The 24,811-nt window shown below is 51.5% G+C and overlaps 15 protein-coding genes across 15 annotated transcripts; 6 read left to right on the top strand and 9 right to left on the bottom strand.

Annotated features, from left to right (window-relative positions):
- Positions 1-185: 185 nt before the first annotated feature.
- Positions 186-1,092, bottom strand: BCR37DRAFT_379073 (PUA-like domain-containing protein). Its single transcript, XM_040869182.1, has 3 exons — positions 647-1,092; positions 379-589; positions 186-329 (listed from the first exon to the last, which is right to left on the bottom strand). Exons 1-3 carry the CDS (start codon positions 964-966, stop codon positions 312-314), a joined length of 549 nt encoding a protein of 182 aa, XP_040725691.1. The 5' UTR covers positions 967-1,092; the 3' UTR covers positions 186-311.
- A 422-nt stretch (positions 1,093-1,514) lies between these two features.
- BCR37DRAFT_336737 (uncharacterized protein) lies at positions 1,515-2,612 on the bottom strand (the record flags this gene model as incomplete). The annotated part of the gene is made up of 1 exon (XM_040867237.1): positions 1,515-2,612. A coding segment is annotated over one exon (1,098 nt), but the record flags the coding sequence as incomplete, so codon positions are not given.
- An 821-nt stretch (positions 2,613-3,433) lies between these two features.
- BCR37DRAFT_379070 (T-complex protein 11-domain-containing protein) lies at positions 3,434-6,143 on the bottom strand. The gene has a single exon (XM_040869181.1). The coding sequence runs from the start codon at positions 6,042-6,044 to the stop codon at positions 3,543-3,545; it is 2,502 nt and encodes an 833-aa protein (XP_040725689.1). The 5' UTR covers positions 6,045-6,143; the 3' UTR covers positions 3,434-3,542.
- A 130-nt stretch (positions 6,144-6,273) lies between these two features.
- Positions 6,274-7,332, bottom strand: BCR37DRAFT_392465 (uncharacterized protein; the record flags this gene model as incomplete). The annotated part of the gene is made up of 1 exon (XM_040871159.1): positions 6,274-7,332. The coding sequence occupies one exon, from the start codon at positions 7,330-7,332 to the stop codon at positions 6,274-6,276; it is 1,059 nt and encodes a 352-aa protein (XP_040725688.1).
- Positions 7,333-7,592: 260 nt separating this feature from the next.
- BCR37DRAFT_346478 (mRNA splicing factor) lies at positions 7,593-8,129 on the bottom strand (the record flags this gene model as incomplete). The annotated part of the gene is made up of 1 exon (XM_040867689.1): positions 7,593-8,129. The coding sequence occupies one exon, from the start codon at positions 8,127-8,129 to the stop codon at positions 7,593-7,595; it is 537 nt and encodes a 178-aa protein (XP_040725687.1).
- A 204-nt stretch (positions 8,130-8,333) lies between these two features.
- BCR37DRAFT_392463 (uncharacterized protein) lies at positions 8,334-9,404 on the top strand (the record flags this gene model as incomplete). The annotated part of the gene is made up of 1 exon (XM_040871158.1): positions 8,334-9,404. One exon carries the CDS (start codon positions 8,334-8,336, stop codon positions 9,402-9,404), a length of 1,071 nt encoding a protein of 356 aa, XP_040725686.1.
- A 21-nt stretch (positions 9,405-9,425) lies between these two features.
- Positions 9,426-10,736, bottom strand: BCR37DRAFT_346495 (transmembrane amino acid transporter protein-domain-containing protein; the record flags this gene model as incomplete). The annotated part of the gene is made up of 1 exon (XM_040867693.1): positions 9,426-10,736. The coding sequence occupies one exon, from the start codon at positions 10,734-10,736 to the stop codon at positions 9,426-9,428; it is 1,311 nt and encodes a 436-aa protein (XP_040725685.1).
- Positions 10,737-11,914: 1,178 nt separating this feature from the next.
- On the top strand, positions 11,915-14,034 carry BCR37DRAFT_293559 (uncharacterized protein). The gene is made up of 2 exons (XM_040866882.1): positions 11,915-12,741; positions 12,792-14,034. The coding sequence occupies exons 1-2, from the start codon at positions 12,414-12,416 to the stop codon at positions 13,928-13,930; spliced, it is 1,467 nt and encodes a 488-aa protein (XP_040725684.1). The 5' UTR covers positions 11,915-12,413; the 3' UTR covers positions 13,931-14,034.
- A 53-nt stretch (positions 14,035-14,087) lies between these two features.
- On the top strand, positions 14,088-14,927 carry BCR37DRAFT_379064 (glycine cleavage H-protein-domain-containing protein). The gene is made up of 3 exons (XM_040869180.1): positions 14,088-14,314; positions 14,363-14,647; positions 14,727-14,927. Exons 1-3 carry the CDS (start codon positions 14,206-14,208, stop codon positions 14,828-14,830), a joined length of 498 nt encoding a protein of 165 aa, XP_040725683.1. The 5' UTR covers positions 14,088-14,205; the 3' UTR covers positions 14,831-14,927.
- Positions 14,928-15,194: 267 nt separating this feature from the next.
- On the top strand, positions 15,195-15,851 carry BCR37DRAFT_336174 (inhibitor of apoptosis-promoting Bax1-domain-containing protein; the record flags this gene model as incomplete). Its single annotated transcript, XM_040867215.1, has 1 exon — positions 15,195-15,851. A coding segment is annotated over one exon (657 nt), but the record flags the coding sequence as incomplete, so codon positions are not given.
- On the bottom strand, positions 15,610-17,479 carry BCR37DRAFT_379061 (ICE2-domain-containing protein). The gene has a single exon (XM_040869179.1). It carries the CDS (start codon positions 17,304-17,306, stop codon positions 16,092-16,094), a length of 1,215 nt encoding a protein of 404 aa, XP_040725681.1. The 5' UTR covers positions 17,307-17,479; the 3' UTR covers positions 15,610-16,091.
- Positions 17,480-19,850: 2,371 nt separating this feature from the next.
- Positions 19,851-20,726, bottom strand: BCR37DRAFT_379056 (uncharacterized protein). Its single transcript, XM_040869178.1, has one exon. The coding sequence runs from the start codon at positions 20,451-20,453 to the stop codon at positions 20,208-20,210; it is 246 nt and encodes an 81-aa protein (XP_040725680.1). The 5' UTR covers positions 20,454-20,726; the 3' UTR covers positions 19,851-20,207.
- BCR37DRAFT_292569 (uncharacterized protein) lies at positions 20,664-22,157 on the top strand. Its single transcript, XM_040866876.1, has one exon. It carries the CDS (start codon positions 20,860-20,862, stop codon positions 22,102-22,104), a length of 1,245 nt encoding a protein of 414 aa, XP_040725679.1. The 5' UTR covers positions 20,664-20,859; the 3' UTR covers positions 22,105-22,157.
- On the bottom strand, positions 22,158-23,066 carry BCR37DRAFT_292568 (nucleophile aminohydrolase). Its single transcript, XM_040866875.1, has one exon. The coding sequence runs from the start codon at positions 22,938-22,940 to the stop codon at positions 22,212-22,214; it is 729 nt and encodes a 242-aa protein (XP_040725678.1). The 5' UTR covers positions 22,941-23,066; the 3' UTR covers positions 22,158-22,211.
- A 228-nt stretch (positions 23,067-23,294) lies between these two features.
- BCR37DRAFT_392455 (uncharacterized protein) lies at positions 23,295-24,425 on the top strand (the record flags this gene model as incomplete). Its single annotated transcript, XM_040871157.1, has 1 exon — positions 23,295-24,425. The coding sequence occupies one exon, from the start codon at positions 23,295-23,297 to the stop codon at positions 24,423-24,425; it is 1,131 nt and encodes a 376-aa protein (XP_040725677.1).
- Between the last annotated feature and the right edge of the window lie 386 nt (positions 24,426-24,811).

Below are 24,811 nucleotides of genomic sequence, written 5' to 3'. Positions count from 1 at the left end.
GCGCGCACAAGATCAACAAAAGAGCAATGCGGGATTCTAAAGAGCAGATGCGAGTTGCTAGAGATGCAGGAGAGAGTGAGCGATGGGCCAAGCCCGGTGATTTCAGAGAAGGGCCACCAGCTCAGCAGGTACTAGGAGCGAGCAGTGGAAGTCCCAGGCGGCGTGAAGGAGCAGTGTGATGGTGTGTGCTGTCGTGTTGCCAAGTGCATTTCCCTACGCGTCGAGTTCGCGACTTTTTTGGATGGCACCTGAATCAGCTACATCTTGAGACGCTTGCCTTTCCTACGTTTCTATGCATAAAAATGACTTGGCTATGCCTCCAATGCCCACTGTATATGTTAGCCTACTGTATTCCCTGACTGCAGAAGTATGCCTTACCAACCAGTCTCCCAGAAAGTGAGCCGTTTCGATACCAATACCCTTATTCTTCTCCTTCATCTCCGCTGCAGACATCTTTGTCACACCTACAGCAACAGCATGGTCTTTCCCCTCTGCCATGACAATCACTGCTTGTTCTGCTTCCAAACCATCCGGTAACATGCCACCTGCAGAAGTCATACCTGGTGCCATGATGTTGGCGCCTGATAATCTAGATTCTAGTCAGCCTCTTTCCTTCGGATCTCATGGTGACGAAGATGAAACATACACAAACTTGATGGCTCCACGATCCACACGAACCATTGGAAAGCACTCTGGGTATAGATGCACAAGTCGTAAGCTCGGCAACAACGCATCATCGAAATGTTGATAAAAGACAACCTTGCCATCAATGCTATACAAGGAAACGCGTTCCTCGCACTTGATGAGTGACATTTGAGATTTCTTGGGGATAATGTCGTCAATGAAGGGTTCTAGCTTTGGGTACGCTTCAACCAGTTTAGACTTGAGATTGCGTTGAGCGGATGATTTGAGCGGTGTGGTTGACTTGATGTCTGCGCGACTGCCTGCGGTAAACTTGCTAAACATGGTTACCGTAGCAAGTGTAAGTATCTAGATTCCAGAGGCAGCTAGCAGATCAGTTGAGAGCTAATCAAAGAAATTGGCGTTGTAGCGTTCTGATTGTAGTCGAGGCAACTGAGACGGATTGCAAAGTTTATTCTATGGACGAATGTATGAAAACGAGCCTGCAAGCCAAAGACATAGAAATGCAATTTGGCTGCCATGGGTACGGAGAATGGGAACACAGCATTAAAGCAGGTAACAGGCCGCCGAGTAAAGAAGGCGAAGCACAGTACCATGAGAGAGGAGCAGGAAAGAAAGTCGCAGCGATAAGAAAAGAAGGACTGAAACAATACAGCATGTCGAGATAGTACAAGAGTGTTTCCTCGCCATGACCTCTGCCCAACCAGCAAAAATAAGAGAATTCCTTTTTTTCCCTTCAAAAGTATGCGCATAGCTCCCAGAGCCTTTCGATGCACAGCAAGAACAGCGTCTCCTTTTGAGGCACTCTAGAATGCAAAGAGAGCAAGGAGACCGGCAACCAACGAGCCAGAGAACTTGACGACCTCAGCACCGCTTGTCCTGGTCGAACTGGCAGAAGCACCTGTACCGGATCCTGTGGTGGCAGAAGCAGCAACGGTGGTAGGGTTGCTCACTTTACCGCTGCACTGGTAGACATTACCCTTCACAACACCCGAGTTCTTGAGGTTGCTTGCACAGCTGAATGTCTCCGAGGTTGATTGCACGTTGTAATTTCCACGCACATCCGTCAGGGCAGCGGCGGTGAAGTTGTTGAATGAACCAATGACGTTGAGTGCACCAGCAACAGTGGTCAATGAAGGGAAAGTGATGTTGCTGAGCTGGGTGTTGTTGGCGACCTGGAAGGCAGAGACGGTAGTGAGAGCAGGTGCAGAGAGTGCAGTCAGCTGAGCGTTGTTGTTGACAAAGAAGTCTCCCGTCACGCGAGTCAAGTTGAGCAGCTCGAGCGAGGTGATGGAGGAGTTGACGACACCGAATGAGCCAGTAACGTTGTTGAGTGCGTTGATGGAAACAGACCTGACACCCTGGGCGGTAAAGTTACCGGCAGTACGCAGACCAGTGAAGGAAACAGCAATGCTTGGAGAGTTGGCAGCAACGAGAATGGCGTTTGTCACGCTGCGCAAGTTGTTCATGGTGATGGCAGTCAAGAAACGGTTGTTGGAGATGTTGATCTGGGATGCGGTCGTCAGTGTAATGCCCTGGAGCGACTGGAGCTGCGTGTCAATGACACTGAGGATGGAAACAGCAGTGACGGCAGAGAAACCGAGCTGCTGGAGCACAGGCAAGGTTGTCAGCTCGATGGTCGAGACGGATGTGAGCGATGGCATGCTGAGGGTGTTGAGCTGCGTCAATTGTGTGAGGACAAGCGCGCCAGAGATGCTCTGGAGAGAGGGTGCGCTGACTGAAGTGGTTGCAGCGAGTGTCTGTGAACCGGTGTTGTTGTTGATGATACGCAAATCTCCATTGAGCACGGTGATGCTGCCGAGGTTCACGGTACCGACGGTAGGTGAGATGACGATGTTGCCGGTGACGTTGGTGCAGGATGTGATGGCAGCGAGGTCAGATGCACTCGAGATGTCGTAAGGACCGTTGTTGCACGGGTCAGAGGATGTAGAGGATGTTTGAGCTAGCAGAGTGTTAGCTTGGATGCTCATGCAGCTCCATTGAGGGCGCAATGGACACCTGCGCAAGGGAGTGGTGCTGTGGCAACCTTTGTTCCTGCTTTGCTTGGGTGCTTGTTTGCGACGCTACACTAGGGAGTGACGGAAGACATACCTGAGACGCGAGCTGCGATAGCGAGTGTGGAGAGGAAGAGTGAAGCAAGCATGTGTGCGTCCTGTCTAGATGTCCTGGTGATGGGGGAAGGGGTGTGGGTGGTGAAGAGGGAAGAGGAGGAGGAGTCGGTTGAGTTGTTTTTGCTTTTAGACTCAGACTCAGGCTCAGACTCAGGCTCAGACTCAGCAGTGATTCGCAGTGAGAAAGAGAAAATTCTTCTTTTGCCTCTCGATTGCCACAAGATGACACCACACTCACTCACTCACTCACTCACTCTCTCTCTACTCTCTCTCCGTGGTCCATCCAGCGAGAAACAGCACAGTGCACACAGCCTGCTTGCCTACCTGCTGCATGTGACTCTGACCGATCTGTTTGACGGAGCTAAATATACTTACCCCTCCAGCGACTGCTAAATATAGATCGGCAAGTCCAATCCGCTTCTTGCTCAATTCTTGGCGGATGTCGCCAGGGTGGTCTTGGTATGTTCAACGCTGAGACCTGAAAGCATGTAAATAGCAAGGCCTCGATAGCAAGTGATCCATGGATGATACAAGCATAAGCATCCGAAGTTATGCCGGGTATCGCCGACCTCACATAGCAGTGTCTCCTGAAATAGCATAAAGTTCTCGAAAACTCATCACGGCATGATCCTCAGAGTCCAAGTGCCACAGCTACGCGGCATTGCAAACCGATTCAATCATGCCACAGTAACGCATGCTATAAGCCAGTGACAAGCATTCAGATGGTCACAAGTATACAAAACTTTATCCTCAAGTCGACTCCTACAATCACTCATCCTCTGCGAAAATCTTCTCATACAAGTCACCATAAGAAGCTGTATTCAGTGCAGCAACCTTACCAGCAGCACTACACAACAGGTGCAACTCTAATGAGAGATCAGAGAGACCCGCACTCGCAATCGCCGATGCCGAGCATTCTTGCCCCTGTCGAATAGACCATGCAAGCTGCTGCACTAGACGCTTCATCAACAGCATAGAGACCTGACTGTTGGTATCGCATCGACTCACAAGACCTGCTAGTAATGCATGACGTGTTGTGCGAGCCGTGTCTGTTTCATGGCTGCCAAGCGAGATGTCAAAATGACGATTCATCTCGCTCGACAAGGCCGACGCATCCACCTCCTGACAACACAGAATCGCCAAGCGTGACTTGAGCGCATTCCAAGAAACAGGTGACAAGTGCACTGAACTGGCTTGCGAGCGCATCAAACCACGAGCTGTCGAGAGCAATGCGGCAATCTGGACAATATCACGACTTTGGTTTCTGAATGACTTGATGCGACCATGATCGAGTGCAAGTGTCTCTGGCAACTCCACATCACTTGCAAAGACGCGCGCAATGGCTGATGCAACGATTTCTTGTGAAGATGCTTCCGCTGCTTCCTGTTCAAATCGTCTGCATTCTTGCTGTAGCAGTATCGTTGTCTTGACGATAGATGTTCGACCTGCTTGCAAGTCCTCGTCAAACTTGATCCGCTCATACGATACTGCCTGAGGAATCAGTGTCGCCGTTGCGAGTTTCAAGTGATAATTGGCCCAATCAATGAGCATTTGATCCAGTGTCTTGAAAATGGCATCGATACGCTTAACGAACAAGTCTTCTCGCGATGAACCTTGAAGCTGATCAATGGCAGCCACTGCTTCGTCTCTACTAGGCGCACATAGAGACTTCATCATCGACACCAACATTTGCGTACACTGCAAGTAATCGAAACAATTCCTTTCGCACTGCTTCGTAATGAAAGCCAAGTCAAATGAGTTTGAAATCGCTGCAAACGTTGGAGAATTAGGCATGACGAGTCGTTGCAGGCGTTGTTTGCATTCTTGAATAATGGTTGGTAACCACATCGGACACTCACCATCCCGCATAGACTCGCGCATGAAATCGTAAAAGGCCGTCTTGATTTGTACTTCTCCAGGAGATTCCTCCACTGTGTGAGGAATGACATAGTTCTTGTCGAGTGCGAGCTCATGCACCAGTTGGCGATTGTTGGGTGTTCTGATGCGTTGCCACAAACTAATGAAATCCATCATCTCAAGCTTTGGTCCATCCTCCGTCATCCTCTGTGGTCGTCGTCGTGCCCGTTTCGACCGAGCCTGCTTGATGGCTTTCGCAATCATAGGTCGTACCTCCTCACCGATAATCCGCCTGAGCTTTGCAAGCAGTAATACTTGATTCTGACGAATGCCTTTGTGATACTCCTCAGCAACCGTTGCTTCTGTGCTATCACGCACAACAAGCCAAATCATATCGAGTTCAACAAATTGTGCCACCATGTGCTGCACCAATGACGCAGAATCCTCCATCTTCCAGTCTTCAAAGGCAAGATTGTAGGATGCCCAGCTGCGAACGACACGTTCATTGGATGGTGGATTGCCCTGAGCAGCTTGTGCGAGCCATCCTGAAAAGGCTTGCGCAAATAGACTTGCTTGTTCTTGTAGACGACTTTCAAGTTGTCCAGACTCTGTGAGGACTTCCTTCGGGTGGTTCATGAGCATATAAATAGACAAGAACTTGCGACATGTCGTCTCTTGCTGGTTGCCAACAGGCTCAACTAGTCCGCATAGTTTGAGAACCGGCAGAGTCGCTGCAATGACGGCCTTGGAGCTGATGAGCGCCGCAATGTCTTCAAAAGACTTGCCAGGCATTCGCATCGTCAAACTTGTAGCAGAAAAGGCCTTTATTTTTGCCAAGCAAGTCTGACGTCGCCATGTCCGTTGAATACATCGCGCTGCAACCTCTTTTGCGCGTCGCAAGAGCGCAGCGTCTCCTAGGGGTGGACTCCGACTACGACTCCGAGTGGGCGATGCACGTCTCTGCAATGCCACCAACCGTCGTCTCTCTGCGTCCTCCAACTTTTGTTGCAATGCAGCCCTTTTCGCTTCTCGTTCAGCATCTTGTCGTTCACGATGTTGTCGAGCAATCAACTGCGCTTTGGCAACAGTCCTACTCCCCTGCGCTGCAATCTGTGCAACGAGCGACGAACGAGCCGCTTGAGCCGCTGATAGTTGCGCACGCATGACTTGTAGCTTACACGCAACTTCCGTCTCATTCGACCTGCGTGAGCGAAGAACCCGTTCAGCGACTTTGATACTGCGTTCAGCGAGCCGATCTTGACGTGCTTGTAGAAATGTATCGCGCGCAGTTTGCACTTGAGAAAGGTGTTTTGATAAATCGCGTTGAGGCTCGGTGCGTACTTGTAAGCGTGATAGCCGTTTTGGTGCCTTTGGGAGCTCTTCATCGCCGGACATGGTCGTCTTGTCAGTCATGGCAGGGTAGAGTGATGGAAGCAAGAGTGAAGGAGGAGCCGGCACCCCTTTTAGCGGTGATAAGGGGATGGCAGCATGGAGTTGCGTCGGGAGGCTGGTTGATGGAGTCATGCGACGTGTGATGCAACAATTTGGTAATAACGGCTCACGAGATTCTATACAGTACGGAGAAGGAGCGACTAGGTTGATGTAAGGAGCTTGAGCAAAGGCTAGACATCTACTCGCTCACTCACTCTGGACGAGGAGGCTGTAGCCACAGATTTCTGAACGACTGGTCCACTTGCTGGGTACTCGCTTCAAGCGCAGCCAAATTAGCAGAAGACAACGGAATCGTCGATTTATACTGCCAGATATTGCCAGCGGGAGAACGTGGCGGTACAGGAAGCGCTGAGATGGTGCGTCCGTTGGTTCCGCCAGTGTTTGTTGGCATTTGGAATTCAGGGACACCGCGAGCCAGTGCGTCTGCGAGCCTGTCGGAGTTTGCTGGTGCCTGGTTTTGATATTGTGCATGCCGGTCTTGCAGGTTGTCTTCAAGGAAGGATGGGCTTTCATCCAGTGATGGAGCATGCTGCGCTGACTGGCCTTGTGAAAGTCCTTGAGACCAAGCAGGCGGGATCAAGGTGCGCGAATACTCTGGATCAGGGACAGCCTTGCGCGCTTTGAACGGACGTGACTGCAGGCGGCCTCCAGGACTAGATCGTGTGCCTTTATCGGAGAAAGCTTGACGAGGAAAATCATCAGCAGCCAGTTGAGGTGAAGTTGTTGCAGATGCCGCTTCTGGTTCAAAGTCCTTGAAGATGCGTGCTCGTGCAAGATTATAGCGAGTCTCTTTATCCTTGGCTTCCTGATCTTTACTCTGTGCGCTGCTAGGAGCCGGTGACGCTTGACGCGGCGTCGCAGGAGAACTGTGTGATGCGTCTGTTCGCCTCATGATTCGCATTTTGGGTTGTTGCGCAAGCGACACGCCCGATGCGTCAGCTTGCTCGCGCTGTGCATCCTGCCACAAGGTCATGAGTGTCTTTTCAGGCACTTTGGAGTGCGGTAGCCGACTAAACATGATGAGCCCGCGAGCTCTGTCCAGCGTATGATCTACAAAATAGTAGTCGCCGAGCTTGTGTGCCAAGAGTCTTTGGAAGCCATTCAAGCGATTCGTCTCGAGGACAGGCAAGTCGAGGTTTGTCTGAATGAAGGCTGTCAACTGTGCTTCTAGGGCAAGGAGGAGGACGCGATGCTGGGTGGAGGTTTTGAGGGCATCTAGGAGAGCCTCGTCGATTTGGTTGCCTGTCATGAATAAGATATTGCAATAGCTAAGCCATCTCTGCGACGCCCTCTGCTGGTCCTCTGGAGTCTAGCCAGTGCGAATTTGATGGATATGTCTGGGAGGAAGGGCTGTCTGCTGGAATTGCTCGCTGGAAGTCGTCAAAAGTTGCGATGAGATAGAGAGCAGCAGCACAAGGACTATTCTACGGCGACGGCTGCACTCAGACCATGGGTACTTGGCTCTCAATACAAGCTCATCGCATATATCTCTTCTGCATGTCTCGTATGTCATACCTCGTGGGCCTGAGCTTCAAGCCTGTTGGACTGGCGCAACATAGCACTCCCATCAATCTGCTTTGTGCCGCCTGCTTTCGCTGCTCTGATCCGTTCTCTGACGAGCCCATCAATCACCTGCTGCTCTTTCTTCCGCAAAGGCTCCATCCGCGCTTCGAGGTCACGCTTCAAATCCCAGTCTGGCTTCTTTGGTTGCAGCTGTTCCAAATCAAGCGGCGCATCCTCCTCACCATCTTCCTGAGCTGCCTCTGCTTCAGCGATGAGTGCTTTACTGCGATTCTCGACCGTGTCTGCAGCACCAGTCATTTCCCCTGCATTGAGAAAGCCAAGCTTGGGGAGCTTTGTCTCCATATCATAGTTGCGCGCTACTTTGAGCTTCAGCGCAGGCTCATCGTCATCGGCCTCGTCTGGGCCTTCTGCAATCACTGCTGCAGCGGCCTCTGTATCTTCTAATGCGCTATGTTTGCGTTTCGTAGCTTGTAGCTGAGCTAGCCTTTCTTTGCGCTTCCGTGCATTCTCATCAAGCGACATGGATTATACTCTGGTAAGCCACAGTCTGAGGGCAAGAGCGTACAAGAAGCCGGAATGAGGATAAGAAGAGCAAGAGCAGCTCGGAGTGGTAGAGGAAGGAGTAGCTGCGCTGCTTCATTTTTGCGTGCGATGGCTCCACACCCGGCCAGCACCTGTCAACCACACAACAAATCGTCAAGCTCAAGCTCGTCTGGTGGACCAGAGATGGTCGAGGTACAGTCAAGTGGGATGCAGACACTGGCTCTCATAATCTTGCCCATTGCAGCACCCTACCTGCTTCGGGCGTATAAGCAACTCCGTCAACCGCGAGCACGACCACCGCGTCCACTCCACACGGCAGAGCAGCATCAAATCAGGCTACTTCTCATGCTTGCCATCTTCCTTGTATGCTTTCTAGCGACTCGTTTCTTTTTTCCCAAAGAAAGGGATGTCTTTCGCGCTACTGGCTCACGGTTGGCCATTTCACGCGACTTGTTGAAAGTACGTGCAGCGAAAGCAGGTATCACCTTGCCCCCAGCGACATGGGAACAGATTGATACAATTCAAGGGGCATTGGTGTACTTGCGCGTCGGCTCAATGCCACTTGCTCACTGCAATTGGTGCACGATGGATAGTCCTGCATCGTATGCCATCTACGCCCTCTCACACATTGCACTAGCCTACCTGGCCCATATCCTCTTGCTCTCCCTTGCAACAACGAGACGAACGGCATTTGTGTTGCTCTCGGCACTGGCATTCGCTACAGAAGTCTATGCTCGAATCGGCGGCTTCGACTACATCAATGCACAAGCCGCTGAAGGCTACACCCTACGTGGCAAAAGCACTGCGATCCTCTTCATCCATACCTGGCTACCCTTCCTACGTGGACTCTTCTTCTTGGCCACAACGCTGGCTGCTGCATCACTCATCTTTGTTGATGCCTATTTGAATCGTGATGCAGCGTCTGTTGCTCACATCACAACATTACTGCAACAAACCCTTGAAGACTTGCGTGTTTCGAGTAGTCTCAATCGTGCCATCACAGAGGAACTTACAAGCGACGCATCAGACTCTGGTGATTTGGCTCGAACGACCCATCAGTTTTGGCAGAGACATGCAGAGCTTATTCGAAAAATTGATGCACAACCCGTCATGGCGGAAGCGAGACGTGCTGTTGTGACGCGGTTGGGTGAAGGTCAAGTGATGAAGGATGGTCGTGAACTTGGTAGCTTCTTGGAAGCAGTGCTTGCGCGACTTCCGGATTATAGCGCAGCAGCAGCATCTCCTGCATCATAAATACTCCAATGAAGCAAAATGCTATACAAAGACCTTGACGATCGATGCAATCATGACGAGAATGCCAAAGAAGACACAAGCAGCAGCCAACCACTTTCGATAGTCCTTCAGGAAAGGTCCTTCAAGCAAGGTCAAGTAGCATGCAGGTGGTAGGATATACGCCAATGCGCATGCTGATGTACCACCAACAATATCGAGAACGATCCCCAAGTCGTGAACAAACAAGGAGATGAGCATTGCACCAAAGACAAAAGCCGAGGTGACAGCTACATGATGCATCTGCGTAAACTCGCGATGCTTGATGCGTGGCGCATAGAAGCATTTGATGACCACTTCGCGACACACAAACGCTTCAATGGGTAGTGTAGTGAAGCAGTTGAAGCCAAAGCAGAATCTTGCCAGGATGACCATGACATTACCGTCATCTCTTGGGAAGTTATTGAGAATGTTGCCGCGGGTCTTTTCGGCAAAGACGAGGTAGCCTGTCAACGCCATAATCATGCACGCCAAACAACTAATGCCTGTTGAGATATGTGTTACCGTAGCAAATCGATCAATCGTTGGTTTCTTGAGAGATCCATAAATGAGAAGTGAGTTGTGGTGACACACAAAGGCGAATGAGATGACAGAGATGGCCTTGAGTGAATTCATGTTGAGAATAAACGCTTCAGCACGTTCTGCTCCGCGATACTGGTCTGCTGAAAAGGGTCCCTGCATGATGACTGTGAGGATGATCAGGATCATGGAAATGAGAGCCAAAGCAGACGCCTTGGCAAGTTTTGTAATGTCGCGATAAAGCGACAGCGGGTAGGAGATGAGGAGCGTGCAGAGCATGACAATGAACTGCCGATTGGCAAAGAGCCAGAGAACGGGCTTGTGTTGTACCTTGGGGAAGGCAGAGAGGATGACATCTGGAATCGTATCGCCAATAATGACGCAGAAGCCTACCATTCCTCCAAAAGCAAAGAGGACCTGTGCTAGTGAGACAGCGACAAGGCCTACATTGCCAAAGCAAAATTCAACAATGTCTTGGTAGCTGTCCTGACCAGAGAGCTTGGCATTAACAACGATCAGGCGGATTGTCCAGTCAACCACAACTGTCAGTGCCAGGAGTAACAAGACGCCAATAATGTAGCCCGTACAGGAAAAGGCGAAAGGCAATCCAATGATGCCTGCGCCAATGATAGAATTGGCCATATTGAAGAATGAGTTGATGATGGTACCGCCCTCACTAGGCAATTTGTATCCAAGATCGTTCAATCCACCTGGTAGACCTGGTTGCGTACCTCGCCGCGCTTCGCGAATCACAGGCGCTTCTCTATCCGCAAGCATTCGGCCTGTACCGCCAAGAAACGGTACACGGTCGTCATCGTCAAATGAGGGCCGGTCTTCAGTATCAAGCGGATCATGGAGATTGTCAAGTGCATCCTCGGAGGATATAGCTGAAGCTGTCCGCGTGTCAGGCGCACTGGCCATAGCAATGTCTGATGAGAGCCGGCTTGCAGCTTGTTCCGCATCGCCAAGCGATGAGTAGCCCTGTGCCATTCGAGGGCCAACTGTGCAAAGGAGAGGCTGGAGACTAGCTCAGCAACAGAGGCTTACTCGTTGCCATACAGCTGCACAAGCAAAGTGCCTGGCGAGTCTTGTAGATGGTCGCGGTTGCAATTGCGATCTTGCTATTTGACGCGACGTAGCAAATATGATGGAACAGTCACAATCTGGCACTCCATTATATCGACGCAGACCGCATATAAGCATCAGTTTAGCTGCTATTGAAGTATCTGCATGGGCTGTTCATTTCTATGAGCCTGTTTACCTGTTCTTTGGTAGGCTTGGCAGCTGACACTTCGAGCTCCGCTCCCCTGATTGATGTGCAATCAGATGCTCTTCGTAGCATCCTTGTCAAACAGAGTCGTTGATAGCGACGTCCGTTGAGAATGTGAAGCTACTCTCTCTTAATGTCTCGTCGAGTCATCTGCCTAAACTTTGCCGCTACATTGAAGGCTCAATGTCGTAGACATCAGACTCGAGTTAAGAAGCAAGGTGCGATTATGACTTTCTGCCGTGGCAACGTCACCATTGACGGCCTGCGTATATGGAACAACGGACGACATGCTCGCCTTGGGATCGAGTCTGCGAGCATGGTAGTGAGATTAGATTGTGTATTTTAAGGCGCAAGACAGCCGCGGGGATGGTACATGAAATGGTTGGCTGCGGAGATCTGCCCGGGCAGCTGTCAAATTGCGGCTCTTTCACGCTATTAGGCAGAGAACCGATGGGCAAAGGCCCGGAGAGGAGCATCCACAGCGAGCCTATAGCTTCCCTTCAGCAAGATCCGTGTAGATACCCCAGAACATGGTTCCCAGCAATCGAAGCGAGACGGGCATCCTTGCAGCATAGCAGAGACTCAATGAGCTGCAACCTCGGCCGGCTGATGGCTGGTGATTGACAAACACAAGACAGCTGTCGCTCCCCACCGAGACATTCGAGAAGCAACCTCGAGGGAAAATTTCAGCAGCACGCACAAAGAACGCACCACAAACAGGCTTCAGGAGGCCGGGTGTGGGTAGATATAGAAGGCCTCGGCGTGCATAGATAGAGCGAGGCAGGAGCTATAGAGCCATCATCCTCATCTGTTGCGAAGGCTCAGTCTGCTACGCATATAAAGTTGTGCAGACTTGGGAAAAGGGGAGAATCCCGCCCGAGCATTCGCACTGCTAAACGACTGGCAAGCGTCTTGAGACCTCCTGCACCTCGACCTACTCCTTCTACTATCCAAGCTCACCAAGGCCCTTCCCTCTTCCCTCAAGCTCTTTGTGTTGCGACATCTCACTGCAGTCTGCAGTTGAGCTATAAGCGACAGCTCAAGCGATCAGCGACCGTTGCAACGGCTCTCCTGCATAACGGCCGCCCGGTGCAGCGACAATCAGATCTAGCGAGTGCACATCGTCAGCACTCGCACCCAAATTCGCATAGCCAAGAGCAGCACTGGCTACGACAGGCGACATCATGGACCAAGATCTCTTCTGCTACGACAGACAGGCGTCGCAACAATCACACTTCCACGAACGTCCTCAGGAGCCGTCTCGCGAGCCCTCAGATCAGACAATCCAGGCGAAAGCAGACTTCAATGAAGATTCTACAGACTACAGGTCAGACGGAGATGAACCAGCAGGCTCGCACGACTGGCCGTTTAGGGATCGCTATTTGATGGAGCGTCGGCAATCACGGTCACGTCAACCAGGACCATCTTATGGGTCGCAGGACGACTATGGGGTGCCGTATGATATCTACAACAGGGAAGGCGGGCCTTACTGGTCAGCCTATCCTTCTGATGGTCAGTCTTGTTCTAGGAAAAAGAGAATGAGGAAGCTAACAAAGATGCAGATGAAACGGGAAGCCTCGATTGGGATTCAAGCTTTGATCCATTTACGTCGTCTACGTTTCGCCGTGGCAGTATTGTCCTTGATTCTGCCGCTGCGACACCTTCCCTCGCCCCATCACCCAGTTCGCCAAGCGTGAATCCAGCTGCGAGATTGAGAAGCAGTACCGATGCACTTCGTGAGTTTGGGAAGAGATTTCTAAGTCGTGCATCCAAGCACAGTAGTCGCAAGACTTCTATCAAGGATGAGTCTCCAGTCTCTGGCGAACAGCAGCAGTATCCACAGCGTGTCACGGGGCATCGCTCGCGACACTCTGGCGGTAGTTCAACAACCAACACGAGTGCTTCTGTTGGTCGAACACGTTCCAATACGGTTGACTCAACGGCTTCACGGCTGTCGACTTCTGCCATTCACAAAAGCCCTGCGCATGTACAAACACCGATTGGCCTTGCCATTGCGTTGCCCTTGGCAGATGAGGCGGAAGAAGAAGCAGAGCAACCACCAGCTGCTATGGTTTCAACAACAGATCTCACGGCACCGCCCTCACCCGTCCTCCAATCACCCCTGCAACAACAGCAACAAGCGTCAGAGAGTTATTTTAGAGAACACTCGCCTTCCTTACTCCCTTCACTCATCCGCGATGAGATCTTCCCAGACTCGACATTCTTACATCATGAAGCGACGATTGCAACGCCAAGTCTACCATCACCGTCGTTAGAGACATTAGAGGCTTCCCAGCATTTGAGGACCCCTGCACCTCTACCTAGTACAATTCCCTTGACACCGATGGGACTGAGTGTCTATCACGGCGATGGCGAACCTGGTCTTGCTGAGTTGATGGAGCAAATGCAGCAGGAAGACGCAGCATTTGAAGAAACTGAACGCAGCATGACGACGAGTGGGTGGTCGAGTGAAGCAGAGATTAATGAATTAAGGAGACGCCGACGTGACAATCAAACGGAGTGGCAGGCGAAAGTACAGCAGGTTCTGGATGAGCATGAACAGCAGCAACAACAGACCATTCGAGGTTTGCAGACGCAGACCCTGACAGTGCCTGTGGTTGAGGATGAGGTGGTTTTGGCGAAACCTGAGCTTGCTACCGTTGTTGAAGGCTCTGGCTCATGTGAAGGCCAGGCGATATGAGAGATATGCATGATGTGATGGAGATGACTGATATATGGCATTTTAGACAACTAGATTGGACAGAAGACCTATAGAAGCAGCAACCGGCTCAATGTTTCACTAGTAGTAGTGGATCAGGTCGAGTCAGTTTGTTTCTGCGTGAGAATCCGCCAGCACACAGAAATCGCGGAGTACTGAACAACCTTATTCCCTTCAGCATCCATCAGCTGCACAGAGGTCATATCCCTGCAACGATCGTGTGCGACCACCCCGCATCTCTTCGTGTGTAGACAGACATGTTTGCAAAGACTTTCACCCGCGCTGCAATGCGTGCCGCAACCCCAATGACGCCTACAACGCTTCGTATGCAGCGTGGTTTCCGGTCTGCTGTGCCTGTGTTTGCTGGTAAGCATTCTCTTTCATTGCAAACGAGGCAAGACTGACCTTGCCTAGTCCGCAAGGCATATACACCACAGCATGAGTGGATTTCTGTCGATTCCGACACCAAGATTGGCACGGTCGGTATCACCGACTACGCTCAAAAGGCGCTCGGCGATGTTGTGTATGTGGAAGTGATTGAAGCCGGTACTGAGGTCGAAAAGGGCGAGAGTGTGGGTGCTGTGGAGTCTGTCAAGTCTGCAAGCGACATCTATGCACCTGTCAGCGGCGAAGTCTTGGAGATGAATGAGGTTTTGGCCGATAAGCCTGGAAACCTCAACAAGGGTGCCGAGTCGGATGGTATGCTCGTGTCTTTGCTTTCTTCTCTCATTGAGGACGGAGAGCATTGCCTACTGGATTGAATGCTAACATGCTGCAGGCTGGCTATGCAAGGTCAAGGTCACGGAGAACTACGAGTCAGAGCTGGATGCCTTGCTGGACGAAGCTGCCTACAAGGCCCACTGCGAGGGCGAAGAGCACTAAGAGCCTGATATCAACCTACACTCTTCTTGCCGTATTTACAGGCCCAAGACCTACCTAGACCTAGTTAGTAGTCATATATCATCCTGTCTTGCTGCTGCTGCGTCTTGAATTCTCATCACAAGCGACCACCGCCACCTCGACCAACTCACACACCTCACCATCCATGACCTACCAGCCAGTCCCCAGCCAGGAGCCACCTACCTACGCAGCGCCCGCAAGCGCACCTACTCAAAAGAACTCGACGCCCAGCTACGCATCAAGTCCACAATCATACGGCGCAGTCTCCACTGACGACCTCGAAAGCGGCGTATCCCTCCCAGCCGGCGCACCTCCTTCCGCAGGCGCACAGGGTCCCGACCCCGATGATGACTTCAAGTTTGGCACATCCGTCGCGTCTTGCGATGTCAGTATTCGCATGGCCTTTATTCGCAAAGTCTACCTCATCCTCCTGACGCAAATCTTGACAACCACGGCCGTTGGCGCCACGATGTATACGCAGCCTTCAATCAAGGCATGGGTGCAATCGAATCAGTGGATGATGATTGTTGCAGTGATTGGCTCATTCGTCTCACTCTTTACGTTGTTTGCAGTACGCCACAAGTACCCGGCCAACTTTTATGCGCTTGCTGGGTTTACCCTTGTTGAAGCGTATACCATCGGCGTCGCTACGTCCTTCTACGATGCGCGTGTTGTGCTACAAGCACTCTTCTTGACGGCAGGTCTGTTTATCGCACTCACGCTCTTCACCTTCCAGACCAAGATTGATTTCGTTTCTTGGGGCGGATTCCTCTACATGGCTCTGTGGGCACTCATCTTGGTTGGGCTAGTGGGCATGTTTTCCCCCCATGGCAAGACCTTTGAGCTCGTCTATGCCTCCCTAGGCACACTCCTCTTTTGCGGCTATACAATCTACGACACGCAATTGCTGCTCAAGCATCACAGTGTCGATGAGTACATTGTTGCAAGTGTCTCGTTGTACTTGGATGTCCTCAACCTCTTCCTCAATATCCTCAGGCTCCTCAATGCCGTCAACAATGATAATTAAGAGTATTTGCTATTTCAAGGGTGATGTACGAGCCAATGATCCGTAGTAAGCGTAGCGCTATGAATGTGAGATTTCAAGTGTCCTGTGACCTGTCCCAATGCGCTCATGTGGTGCTTCGTATCGTCGTGGTGGAAAGCGACTCTTCAACCTCCTTGCAAGCCAGTTGCCATGTCTGTGAATACCCCCCAAAGTCCTCCTTCCAACAAGAAAGCACACTCAATCGACCTTCCAATGACTCGTCAGAATATCTTGTTGTGTCGCTTGCAACTCAATCGCATACCATCCCAAAAAGAAGACAGTGTTGATCCATCGCCATAAACCAGCACTCTCCAAGCCGCCCCAAAACGGCGTCGCTGCACCACGCACATCCGCGAAATGCTGTAATAACAAATGTGTATACACGGCAATCAAGCTGCATGGCCAATATAATGTCAAAATGGACATTAAATTGGCAGTGGGCTCTTCATCATCCAAATCAGGTGTATCACTCACACCACGACCTTGATCCCGAACTGCAGGGATGATGCGTGAAACGGCATACAGCGATGTGACGCGATACACGAATTGGACCAAGACAGATGGTGTAATGGCATAGAATGCAGCGAGTAGAAATGTATAGGTCTGGTAGAGCGTCACTGGGACGTATTTTGCTGCAGATTTAACGAGGGTTGCATAATTCTCCATCACGAGGGGTGGAAAGGGCAGGTACTCGGGTCGTGTAGCCAATTGTGGCGATATGTCTGTTTGACCGAAATCAGTCATGCCAGAGTAGGCTGAATAGACGGTATAGGCAAACAATGCACAACTCTCTGCAATGGTACCTTTACCGGACAAGGTCGCATAGGTGGCGATGAACAAGCTTGCTGTGATGGTGGTACCGAGCATAGTTGAATTGAGGAAGGAGATGACTGGAAAGGTCGTGATTCTGTAGAGAAAGTAGAGGGATGTCGATAATGTCGCACCTGATCCAATCAAAACAAGAAACATCCACGAATCAGAGCGGTAATTGGTGACGAATCGAGTGACTTGTCCAATAGCCTGAACAATCAACAAGCTAGCGAAACCCTCGAGGAGTGTGAATAATGGCGTTGCGCGTGTCAGGATGAAGCGCCACGGCCGTATCGCCATGGCTGTAAAAGCAGAGACTTCCTTCTCTGGCTCAAACTCATTCAGGTGATAGATGAGCAGTGTCGGAATGACAAACAACTGCAATGAGCTCGCCATCGTTCCAATCCACCAGAGTCGACTGCGCGTCAGGAGCAAGACGGTGCAGAGGAAGAAGTAGTAGAGCCATAGACTCAAGCTGAAGGCTAGCCCAGCATCGAGCCCTGCCATCTCAATCACAAGCGGTATACTAATGAGAATAGCAAGGAATATGATGCTGCGTGAGATGGACCGCAGCCCTCCCTTGAGCCATATGGTGGGCGACATGGATGATGTCGCGTCGGTCGCGAAAATGTGTGTTTCGCGTGCGCTCTTTTGCGTATATCAGGGGCCTCTTGGATGAGTTATGCCTTGGTGATGAATTAGCGACGGGAGGCCGCTGCGCAGAGGAGCCTGTGAGGGCGCCTGTTGGGTGCGCGCTGGAGATGGAAGCTTGCCAGCGTCCTTGCTGCTTGTCCATTCGCAAAGTCTGTTGCTGCCCTCGACAGGGTGAATGTTCAGATGACACGCACAGATATCTAGACTGCCTTCAGACATCATCAGCAATCATGATGCTTACAAGGTTTCTGATTGACTCAGGGAACAGGAGGCGTCCAACCATAAGGTTTCACGAGCTCGACAACATTGGTTCCAGAGAAATGATATTCAAGAAGCCAAGATCTAGAACAAGGCTCAGTGCCTCCCAGATGGCGTGCTACAAGCCTACAGGCCTCGAAAGGCTCTTGGCAGCCTGTTGCCCGTCAATTCTGAGTCTTCCCTGCAGATTGGCCATGAAATTGCCAAGTCAGGCTTCTTGTCATTCTATGGAGCATAGGTGCTTGCGCTGTCATCTCCGCACCTGAGAGTAGAAGCATGTCCCTTCAAGCGGCTACACATGTCCATGTACAAATACAACTGCTTACAAGAAGATATACAAGGTCCAGGCCCTTCCCCTGGATCTATCTATGGATCTGACGAGATGGTGAACGTGGTCGTGGTGTCGGCGTGTACATCCCCCCGCTACGCCGATCTCTGCAAATCCATCGCTTGTCACTTTGAGCCTGGGCGGCTTCTGACGATTGACACTTCCTTCGCTCATCTGCCTTTGCCAGCATGCCGGTAGTCTGATTGATGAGCATCGAGTCCTGAGACTCAGAGCGGCTGAGAAAGCTAGGAGTGACGACTCTGACGAGTGCTTGGACTAAGCTGAGTCTGAAAATTGCGTGCTGCCTGTGAGCCTGTGACTGCATCACATTTTCGCTTCATGAATCCGAAGCCCGAAGACTCGGTGCTCCTGAAGGGCGCCAGGTTGGAGCGTTTTCTAGCAGGCTTCACAATGTTCGTTTGACTCGTCTCAAATTCAAATGGAGAGAATCCACAATGCTTGTACGAACTACGAAGTCGTCGAAGTGTCGTACATTTCGATGATACGATACGATGCGATTCGTCAAATCAAACGAAGCTCGCAGGTTTCGCCGAATTTGTTCCATGAGACTTTTTGACGGTTTGAGTCTGACTCTCGTCACCGAGTTTTTCATATATTTGCATTCAAAGCTATCAAGTAGCTATGAGTCTAAGTCTCGTGCTGACCCCCAAAACTTTCACAGCGACCATTGGCAGCTGCAGCTGCAAGGGCGGAGCGGGAAGCCTACGGATACAGCTTCCGTGCGGCGGAGGGCTACCGCTGCCAAAGACAATTTTCATAGGCCGCCGTTTCATGTCAATATTTGTCAACGTCAATGTTTTACAGCGTAAACCCTTGGGCATCGGTGCATTTGTGTCACTGCCCACAGTCCCTACATGAGGGCATTGGGCAAACCATGTGCTTGCGGCATGATGTTCTTCTGCATGTGAGGGTCAGACAATGCAACTTGTCGTGAGTCGTGACGACCAGCTTATCCCATTACGGCCATGGAAGCCGAGTCTTCATGAAATTCGCGAGGCATCAGAAAATCTCCGATGTCAGCGGACAGCTAGGTGTGGCAATGTCGGCAGCGGACGTCAAATATGCGAGATTGACTGGGCAGCGGATCTGCCCTGGCTCTAAAAACTATGAAGCTAGTCTTAAGCTTTCGTCATGACAATAATGACACTTGACTGTCCCATTGGCTTGAGTGTGGTCGTGCAACTTGTCATATTTGATGTATGTATTGGCATAGATCGGCTCATGTGGTCGGAGTGTCAGGAGTCGAGACCGTCAAAAGTGGAGGTGACTCATGTGAGGCGATGTCGTCAGCCGGAGAGATCGATTGCTACTTCCGACAAGTCAAGGATGTGCTTCTGCTCAAAGGTTAGGTTAGCAAGCAGGCCAGCGGTCGTAGATTTTCCAGAATCGCGAAGGGAAGCGACACTTTTCGTGGCCTTGGTCGCGTGCGGTTGACAACTGTGATAGCTGGTTGACCCTTTACTTTCCCTACATGGCAGGCCTTGTCCAGCGTAGGAAGAGGAAACCAATTGGACTAGCAGTGGATCTGTCAGGGAGATCAATCACGGTGCGGAAGCTTAAGGGGTGCCGGGTGAACGGCGATGGAGCGATTGACGAGGGTGATCGACGGTATAGCAGTAGCAAGGGTCTAGGCAAGACGATCCTTCTCGCTTTGCACAGCACGAAGGCCAAGGCGTGTTTCGCTCAGCCGACTCAGCCATAGCATCAGCGAGACAGTAACCCTTGATTTGCAGATGATAATCCGACGATTTCGGTCTTGAGCCTTAAGCCATTGATGTAGTTCACGTTACAGTAGTAGCTCACACGATTGCGACATTTGCAGGTCGGTGGCCATGGCCGCGTCGTAGCATCGTGGCGGCTCGCTCGCTTGCTGCCCATGAAAACGCCTCCAAAGTGCCCGATCCGAGAGCCGAAAATACCATGTTTGCATATTCCGTGCACTGATGCCCTCGCGTCTGCTTGTCCCTGAAGGCTCGTTGACGGGCAGGTCGTGAAGGGTAGCTGCGTCTGTGTCGAGTGTCAGGCGATGGGCAAGATCAGCCCTTGGGAAGCCAGGGTGCCGCATACAGCGCAGCAGCCAGCACCAGCACCATCGCTAGGTACATAACGGACAGGGGCCCGCCCATCTCTCATACTAAATATTGTAACCTACTGCTACTGTCGTCTCCCATCTCATACACTCTACACCCCCTGCACCTCCATCGATCGCCTGTGTCGCGTCGTCATCACTAGATTCTCTCGATTCAGCACCTGGAGCCAAGCGAGCGAGCAGTTCGGGAAGCAAAAGGGCAGAAGGGCAGCAGCTCGCTCAACTTAAACATTGGCAGCCGCTCCCACGACACCAACCACACAGAGCCCGTCGAGCAGTAGCAAGCGAGCATTCGCAGCAGAGCAACACACGCAAAGGCCAGGCGATTGTGTTTAACTCCCGAAACCACCAGGACCGGCGATTCTGGCGAGTGACTGCACCGGCCGCGCCTACATCGCATGAGCACGAGCCAGTCCCCGATGCAGACTGTCTTCCAGGCCGAACCAGCAAGGCAAGCAGAAGGGTCTATAGCCACAGACGGCGAGCTTTCGCCGGGCCGATCAACACCCTCTGCATCAGACAAGAAGCGCGAGACGCGCAAACGTACAAAGACAGGCTGCCTCACTTGCCGAAAGGTATGTCATGTCCGCTTCTTTCCTTGTGATTTGTATAACTAACCACGCTCTCTTCAGCGTCGTATCAAGTGTGATGAAGAGAAACCGGCGTGTCAACGCTGCATCAAGAGTAAACGCACATGCGAAGGCTACAGCACAAAGGCCGTCTTCCGCAACGAAGGCCAACGCGATTATGCACCAGCACACCTACAGATACGGCCGTCTGCTTCAAACGACGCAGCAGGCCTTCATATGGCACATGGGCAAGGAAGTGGACTTCCTCCGGTAGCAGGATCGCAATCGACGCTTGTTAATTTGCCTCGCTCGACGTACTTACCGATCGTGTTTGCACCACATTATCAAGCGCCTGGCTATGTAGAGGGGCAGAGCTCCTTCCCACCACCACCACTGACTTCGACGCAGCCTGGTGGCGGTGCTGCGGCGATCGCACAACAGCTGTTTGCCCCTGGTAGTCGCAATTCTAGTACATCCACTGCGAGTGGACAATCAGAGCGTCGCATATCCGTCATGTCGCTCATCTCACCTGATGCATCCAATGCCTCAACTGCAGTGACGTCGATTGGTGGACAAGAAGGCATCATAAATCAAACCACGAATGGCTACAGTGCTTCTGGTAATATGAGTACAGCGACGCCAGGCCCCGCAACTGGTTTGGCAAGTTCAACCCCAGAGACAGATGCGCGCGACAGCTACTACTACAATTACTATATGACGGTTCATGCTATGACTTTGACAAGAAATAATCTGGTCCCGGACGCCGCGCCTGGTTTATGGACGCAAACGATTCCCGGGCTCATCAATGAGGATCCTCCTGGCAAGCGGGCTTTGTTTGATGCATTGATTGCATTGACGGCGCATACGCGTGGCGAGGAAGTAGCAATTCCATTTGAGACGCGCTCGGTTGGGCCCTTGGCATCTTTGATTGAGCTTGGTATTAAGTGCTTGGTGGACATTTACAGAGACACGACAGAGACGCTCAGCAGAGCGGATGTATTTCATGAACGAACGGATGAACCTGTTCAACGGCACTTTCGATGGCAAATACTATACACGCTTGTCGTCTGCAACCTATCCGATGCGCGGACCAGGAAGAATTGGGTAAATTATCTCGCAGACAAGGCTTTCAACAAAGGATGCATGACTGCAGCTAGCGAATCGCAACATTTCTTCCTGTGCTGCTTGCGCGAGTTGATGTTTACTGGCGGTGCATTACCTCGACAACCCTCAGCGACATTGCTGGAGTTTAGATCCAAGTATGAGCTTTTGGCTATTCCTGGGATGGATTTGATTTACTTTGCCATGTGCCAGGATTACACTGCGCTTCGTGGTATCTGCTACCGCATCCTGAGTAGCCCGCGAGCGGAATACCTCTTGCTGGCTGGAAATCTATTGCGTGGCGCACAGTTGAGAGGCGAGCCTGGCTTGGAGACACTGCTGGCAGACTTGCATCGAGCAGCGGATAAGATCAAGTACTGAGCTGCTTTTCACGATTTCTTAAAGTCCTTCATCATGTTTGGGAATACATACAAGGCAGGTAGGCATTTTAATGAGAGGACTGCATCACATAATTGCTTTGATTTGCTCTATGCCTTGTCTGCGATTGCTTGTAGTCGTGCATCAATTTCATCCGTCGAGAGCATCCTGAAGGGCACCTTGTCCCCGCCTACGATACCAATCTCAAGCTCTGTTGCCTTGAAGTCCACGCTCAGCACTGACGACAATGTATTGATGGCCAAATCAACGGTATCCTGCCATGTCTCCACTGCACTGTCCTTTTTGAGCTTCTTCTCCAAGTAATTCGTCGCTTCCTGCTGCTTGGGACCTGAGCTCGTCGCCTTGTATCCCACAAAGTAGCCAGCAGGATCACACTTGAACAACTGCGGTCCTTTCTCCTCATCCATCGCAATCAATGTCATCGTCACACCCAAGGGTCTCATGGCTGCACGCTGTGTGTACACCTGATTGATATTGGCAATTCGCTTAGCCAACGCATCACATGGCATCTCATAACCATAGGTATACCTAAATTCTGCCGCTTCTGAACGGGCGCGCGTCACCGCAGCGCGCGCATCCGCTTGAGCACCCGTCATGACACAACCAATGGTCGGAGTGATGCGAAAACATTGCGTGACACTGGTCGGGTCGAGGAGCTTATCTGGCACTTTCTTTTGGGAGAGGACAACGGCGCAGTCTTTGCCACGCACACCGACTGTCGTGATGCCCGCTGCGGAAATGGCCTTGAAAGCGTATTCGACTTGGTAGAGTCGGCCGTCCGGCGAGAAGATGGTGATCATGCGGTCATAGGAGCTCATGATTGTGACAAGAGGCTAGACGCACGTCAGTTGCTTCTTGTAGGTTATTAGTGCTGTAGCTGAGGGGTTGGTCGTTGCTGTGAGTGGACGCGTCCTCTCCTTCGAGTGACTTCGACCCATTTTGAGATTTCTGAATTTTCGACTCCCTACTCATCTGCTCACTTGTAACGTCTTCTGCTGCTACTGCGTGCTTCACTCATTCATCAGGGACGCGCTTGCTGCTTATACCCAGTCGCAAGCGCACGCATTCGCTTAAGCGCTTAAGCGCCTGCTGAAGGCCCTTTCTGGCGCGTTGTTTGCTCGCCACTACATTTTATCAAAAGCTCGCGTCTCATTGAGTGAGCAAGCTAGACAATGCATGCACTGCGAGACATCCTCTCATTCTCCATAACACTATGCGCATGCAGCGCTCATGTTTTTCAGCAGGCCCCGATATCTACATCGCTTGGTCCTGGTAAAAGACACTTTTTAGGCGCCTTGACCACCCCGTTGGTAGAGAATCCTCTTGCGGGTGTCTTACCAGCTGTTCAGAGCCCTGTCAAACCGGTTACAGACCTGCCTGATAAGATTCACGCAGCAGTAGCGAAACCACTCGGCGTCAAATTGCCTGTAGGGGGCGCCGTCAAGGCTGCTGCAGAGTTGCCCGAGAAGGCTCCAGCGGCGGTAGACAATCCTACTGGCGCTGACTCGCCTGCTCAGGGTCCGGTTAAGGACGCTGTGGATCAGCCTGCGACAAAGCCTGTGGACGATGCCTCATTGCAGCCTACGCCACTGGCACCCCACACGAAACCATCTGTCTCCTCTGGTGCGAAAGAGAGTAGTCCACCCCCGAAAGCGTCAGAAAGTCAACCAACGAGTCAACAGTCCCCTGGTGTAAAGACTAGCTCCCAGCGTCCCAATCTACCTGCATCAACGCCGTCCAGTCCGGCTTCGTTATCTCGTCCCGGGCTCTCAAGCCGTCCACCATCAGTGGCGCCCTCATCGACACCGATACCAGAATCTAAATCTAATTCAGAAAGCAAGGAGCAGGAAAAGACCACAAGTGATGCTACAGATCAACCGACGCCAGTCATCCAATACGTCTACGTTACGTCTGCGTCCAACCCACAAGTTATCCAGACTCGCACGATTGTACGTATAGGGACAGTCGTCGGATCCACCTTGGCAGATGCCTCTGCTCAACTCAACGCACTCAGCCAGTCCAACTCAAGCACGGGTCTGAGCGATAGCAATAAGCGCGTCATTATCGGTGTCGTGGTTGGCGTTGGTGGATTTGTCGCGTTGGCAGCGTTGGGTGCACTCCTCTTTCGCATCATTGGCAAGAAGTATCAGTCCGTCGCGCCAGCAGATGACTACAGCTCAGGACGCAGCAGGTTTGCAGGATCTACGAGTACGTGGCAGTCGGATGGCAGCAAAGTCGATCTCAGTTATGGTCAGTTTGGAAACAGAGCACAAGATAAATTGGGCATCAGCAGCAATTTTTAATGATACTGCATTGTTGCTGAGTACTTCTTTTTGGTTGTGTGAGATCTCTGATCCTTTCAATTCCATTTCACCTTATGACCGCGACGGCCCTTCTGCATATCCTTTAATCAGCAAAGCAAGTGCTGCCGCATTGCTTGTCTCGCTGCGACCAGGTGGCACTCGTCAAGCACATGACGTCCTCGTTGCATGTTGCATTTCTCTGCCCATCGCATTAGAGCTTCTTCATATTTTGTAGGTTCTGAGCTCAACTTTTGGCTTGCTGTCTAATTGACACGAATACGAACAGCGTTTACAACCTGCTTGTTGCTTTACAGCCTTTGCAAACACCGCGGCCGGTCCTCCACTTTGTGTGAGTTGTGATCAACTTCAGCCTGTTCAGGGGTGTG

This window comes from Protomyces lactucae-debilis, assembly GCF_002105105.1.
Source record: "Protomyces lactucae-debilis strain 12-1054 chromosome Unknown BCR37scaffold_8, whole genome shotgun sequence".
Classification (NCBI taxonomy): domain Eukaryota; kingdom Fungi; phylum Ascomycota; class Taphrinomycetes; order Taphrinales; family Protomycetaceae; genus Protomyces; species Protomyces lactucae-debilis.
This window is presented reverse-complemented; position numbering and strand designations above follow the sequence as displayed.

Excerpts from the sequence above, each read along its gene's own strand:
- BCR37DRAFT_379073 (XM_040869182.1), bottom strand. The coding sequence starts at position 966 with ATGTTTAGCAAGTTTACCGCAGGCAGTCGCGCAGACATCAAGTCAACC. Across the intron at positions 590-646 it reads CGTGGAGCCATCAAGTTTGT|ATTATCAGGCGCCAACATCA; the intron begins GTATGTTTCATC and ends ACTAGAATCTAG.
- BCR37DRAFT_379070 (XM_040869181.1), bottom strand. The coding sequence starts at position 6,044 with ATGACTGACAAGACGACCATGTCCGGCGATGAAGAGCTCCCAAAGGCA.
- BCR37DRAFT_293559 (XM_040866882.1), top strand. The coding sequence starts at position 12,414 with ATGGACCAAGATCTCTTCTGCTACGACAGACAGGCGTCGCAACAATCA. Across the intron at positions 12,742-12,791 it reads GTCAGCCTATCCTTCTGATG|ATGAAACGGGAAGCCTCGAT; the intron begins GTCAGTCTTGTT and ends ACAAAGATGCAG.
- BCR37DRAFT_379064 (XM_040869180.1), top strand. The coding sequence starts at position 14,206 with ATGTTTGCAAAGACTTTCACCCGCGCTGCAATGCGTGCCGCAACCCCA. Across the intron at positions 14,315-14,362 it reads TGCTGTGCCTGTGTTTGCTG|TCCGCAAGGCATATACACCA; the intron begins GTAAGCATTCTC and ends GACCTTGCCTAG. Across the intron at positions 14,648-14,726 it reads CAAGGGTGCCGAGTCGGATG|GCTGGCTATGCAAGGTCAAG; the intron begins GTATGCTCGTGT and ends AACATGCTGCAG.
- BCR37DRAFT_379061 (XM_040869179.1), bottom strand. The coding sequence starts at position 17,306 with ATGTCGCCCACCATATGGCTCAAGGGAGGGCTGCGGTCCATCTCACGC.
- BCR37DRAFT_379056 (XM_040869178.1), bottom strand. The coding sequence starts at position 20,453 with ATGCGATGTAGGCGCGGCCGGTGCAGTCACTCGCCAGAATCGCCGGTC.
- BCR37DRAFT_292569 (XM_040866876.1), top strand. The coding sequence starts at position 20,860 with ATGGCACATGGGCAAGGAAGTGGACTTCCTCCGGTAGCAGGATCGCAA.
- BCR37DRAFT_292568 (XM_040866875.1), bottom strand. The coding sequence starts at position 22,940 with ATGAGCTCCTATGACCGCATGATCACCATCTTCTCGCCGGACGGCCGA.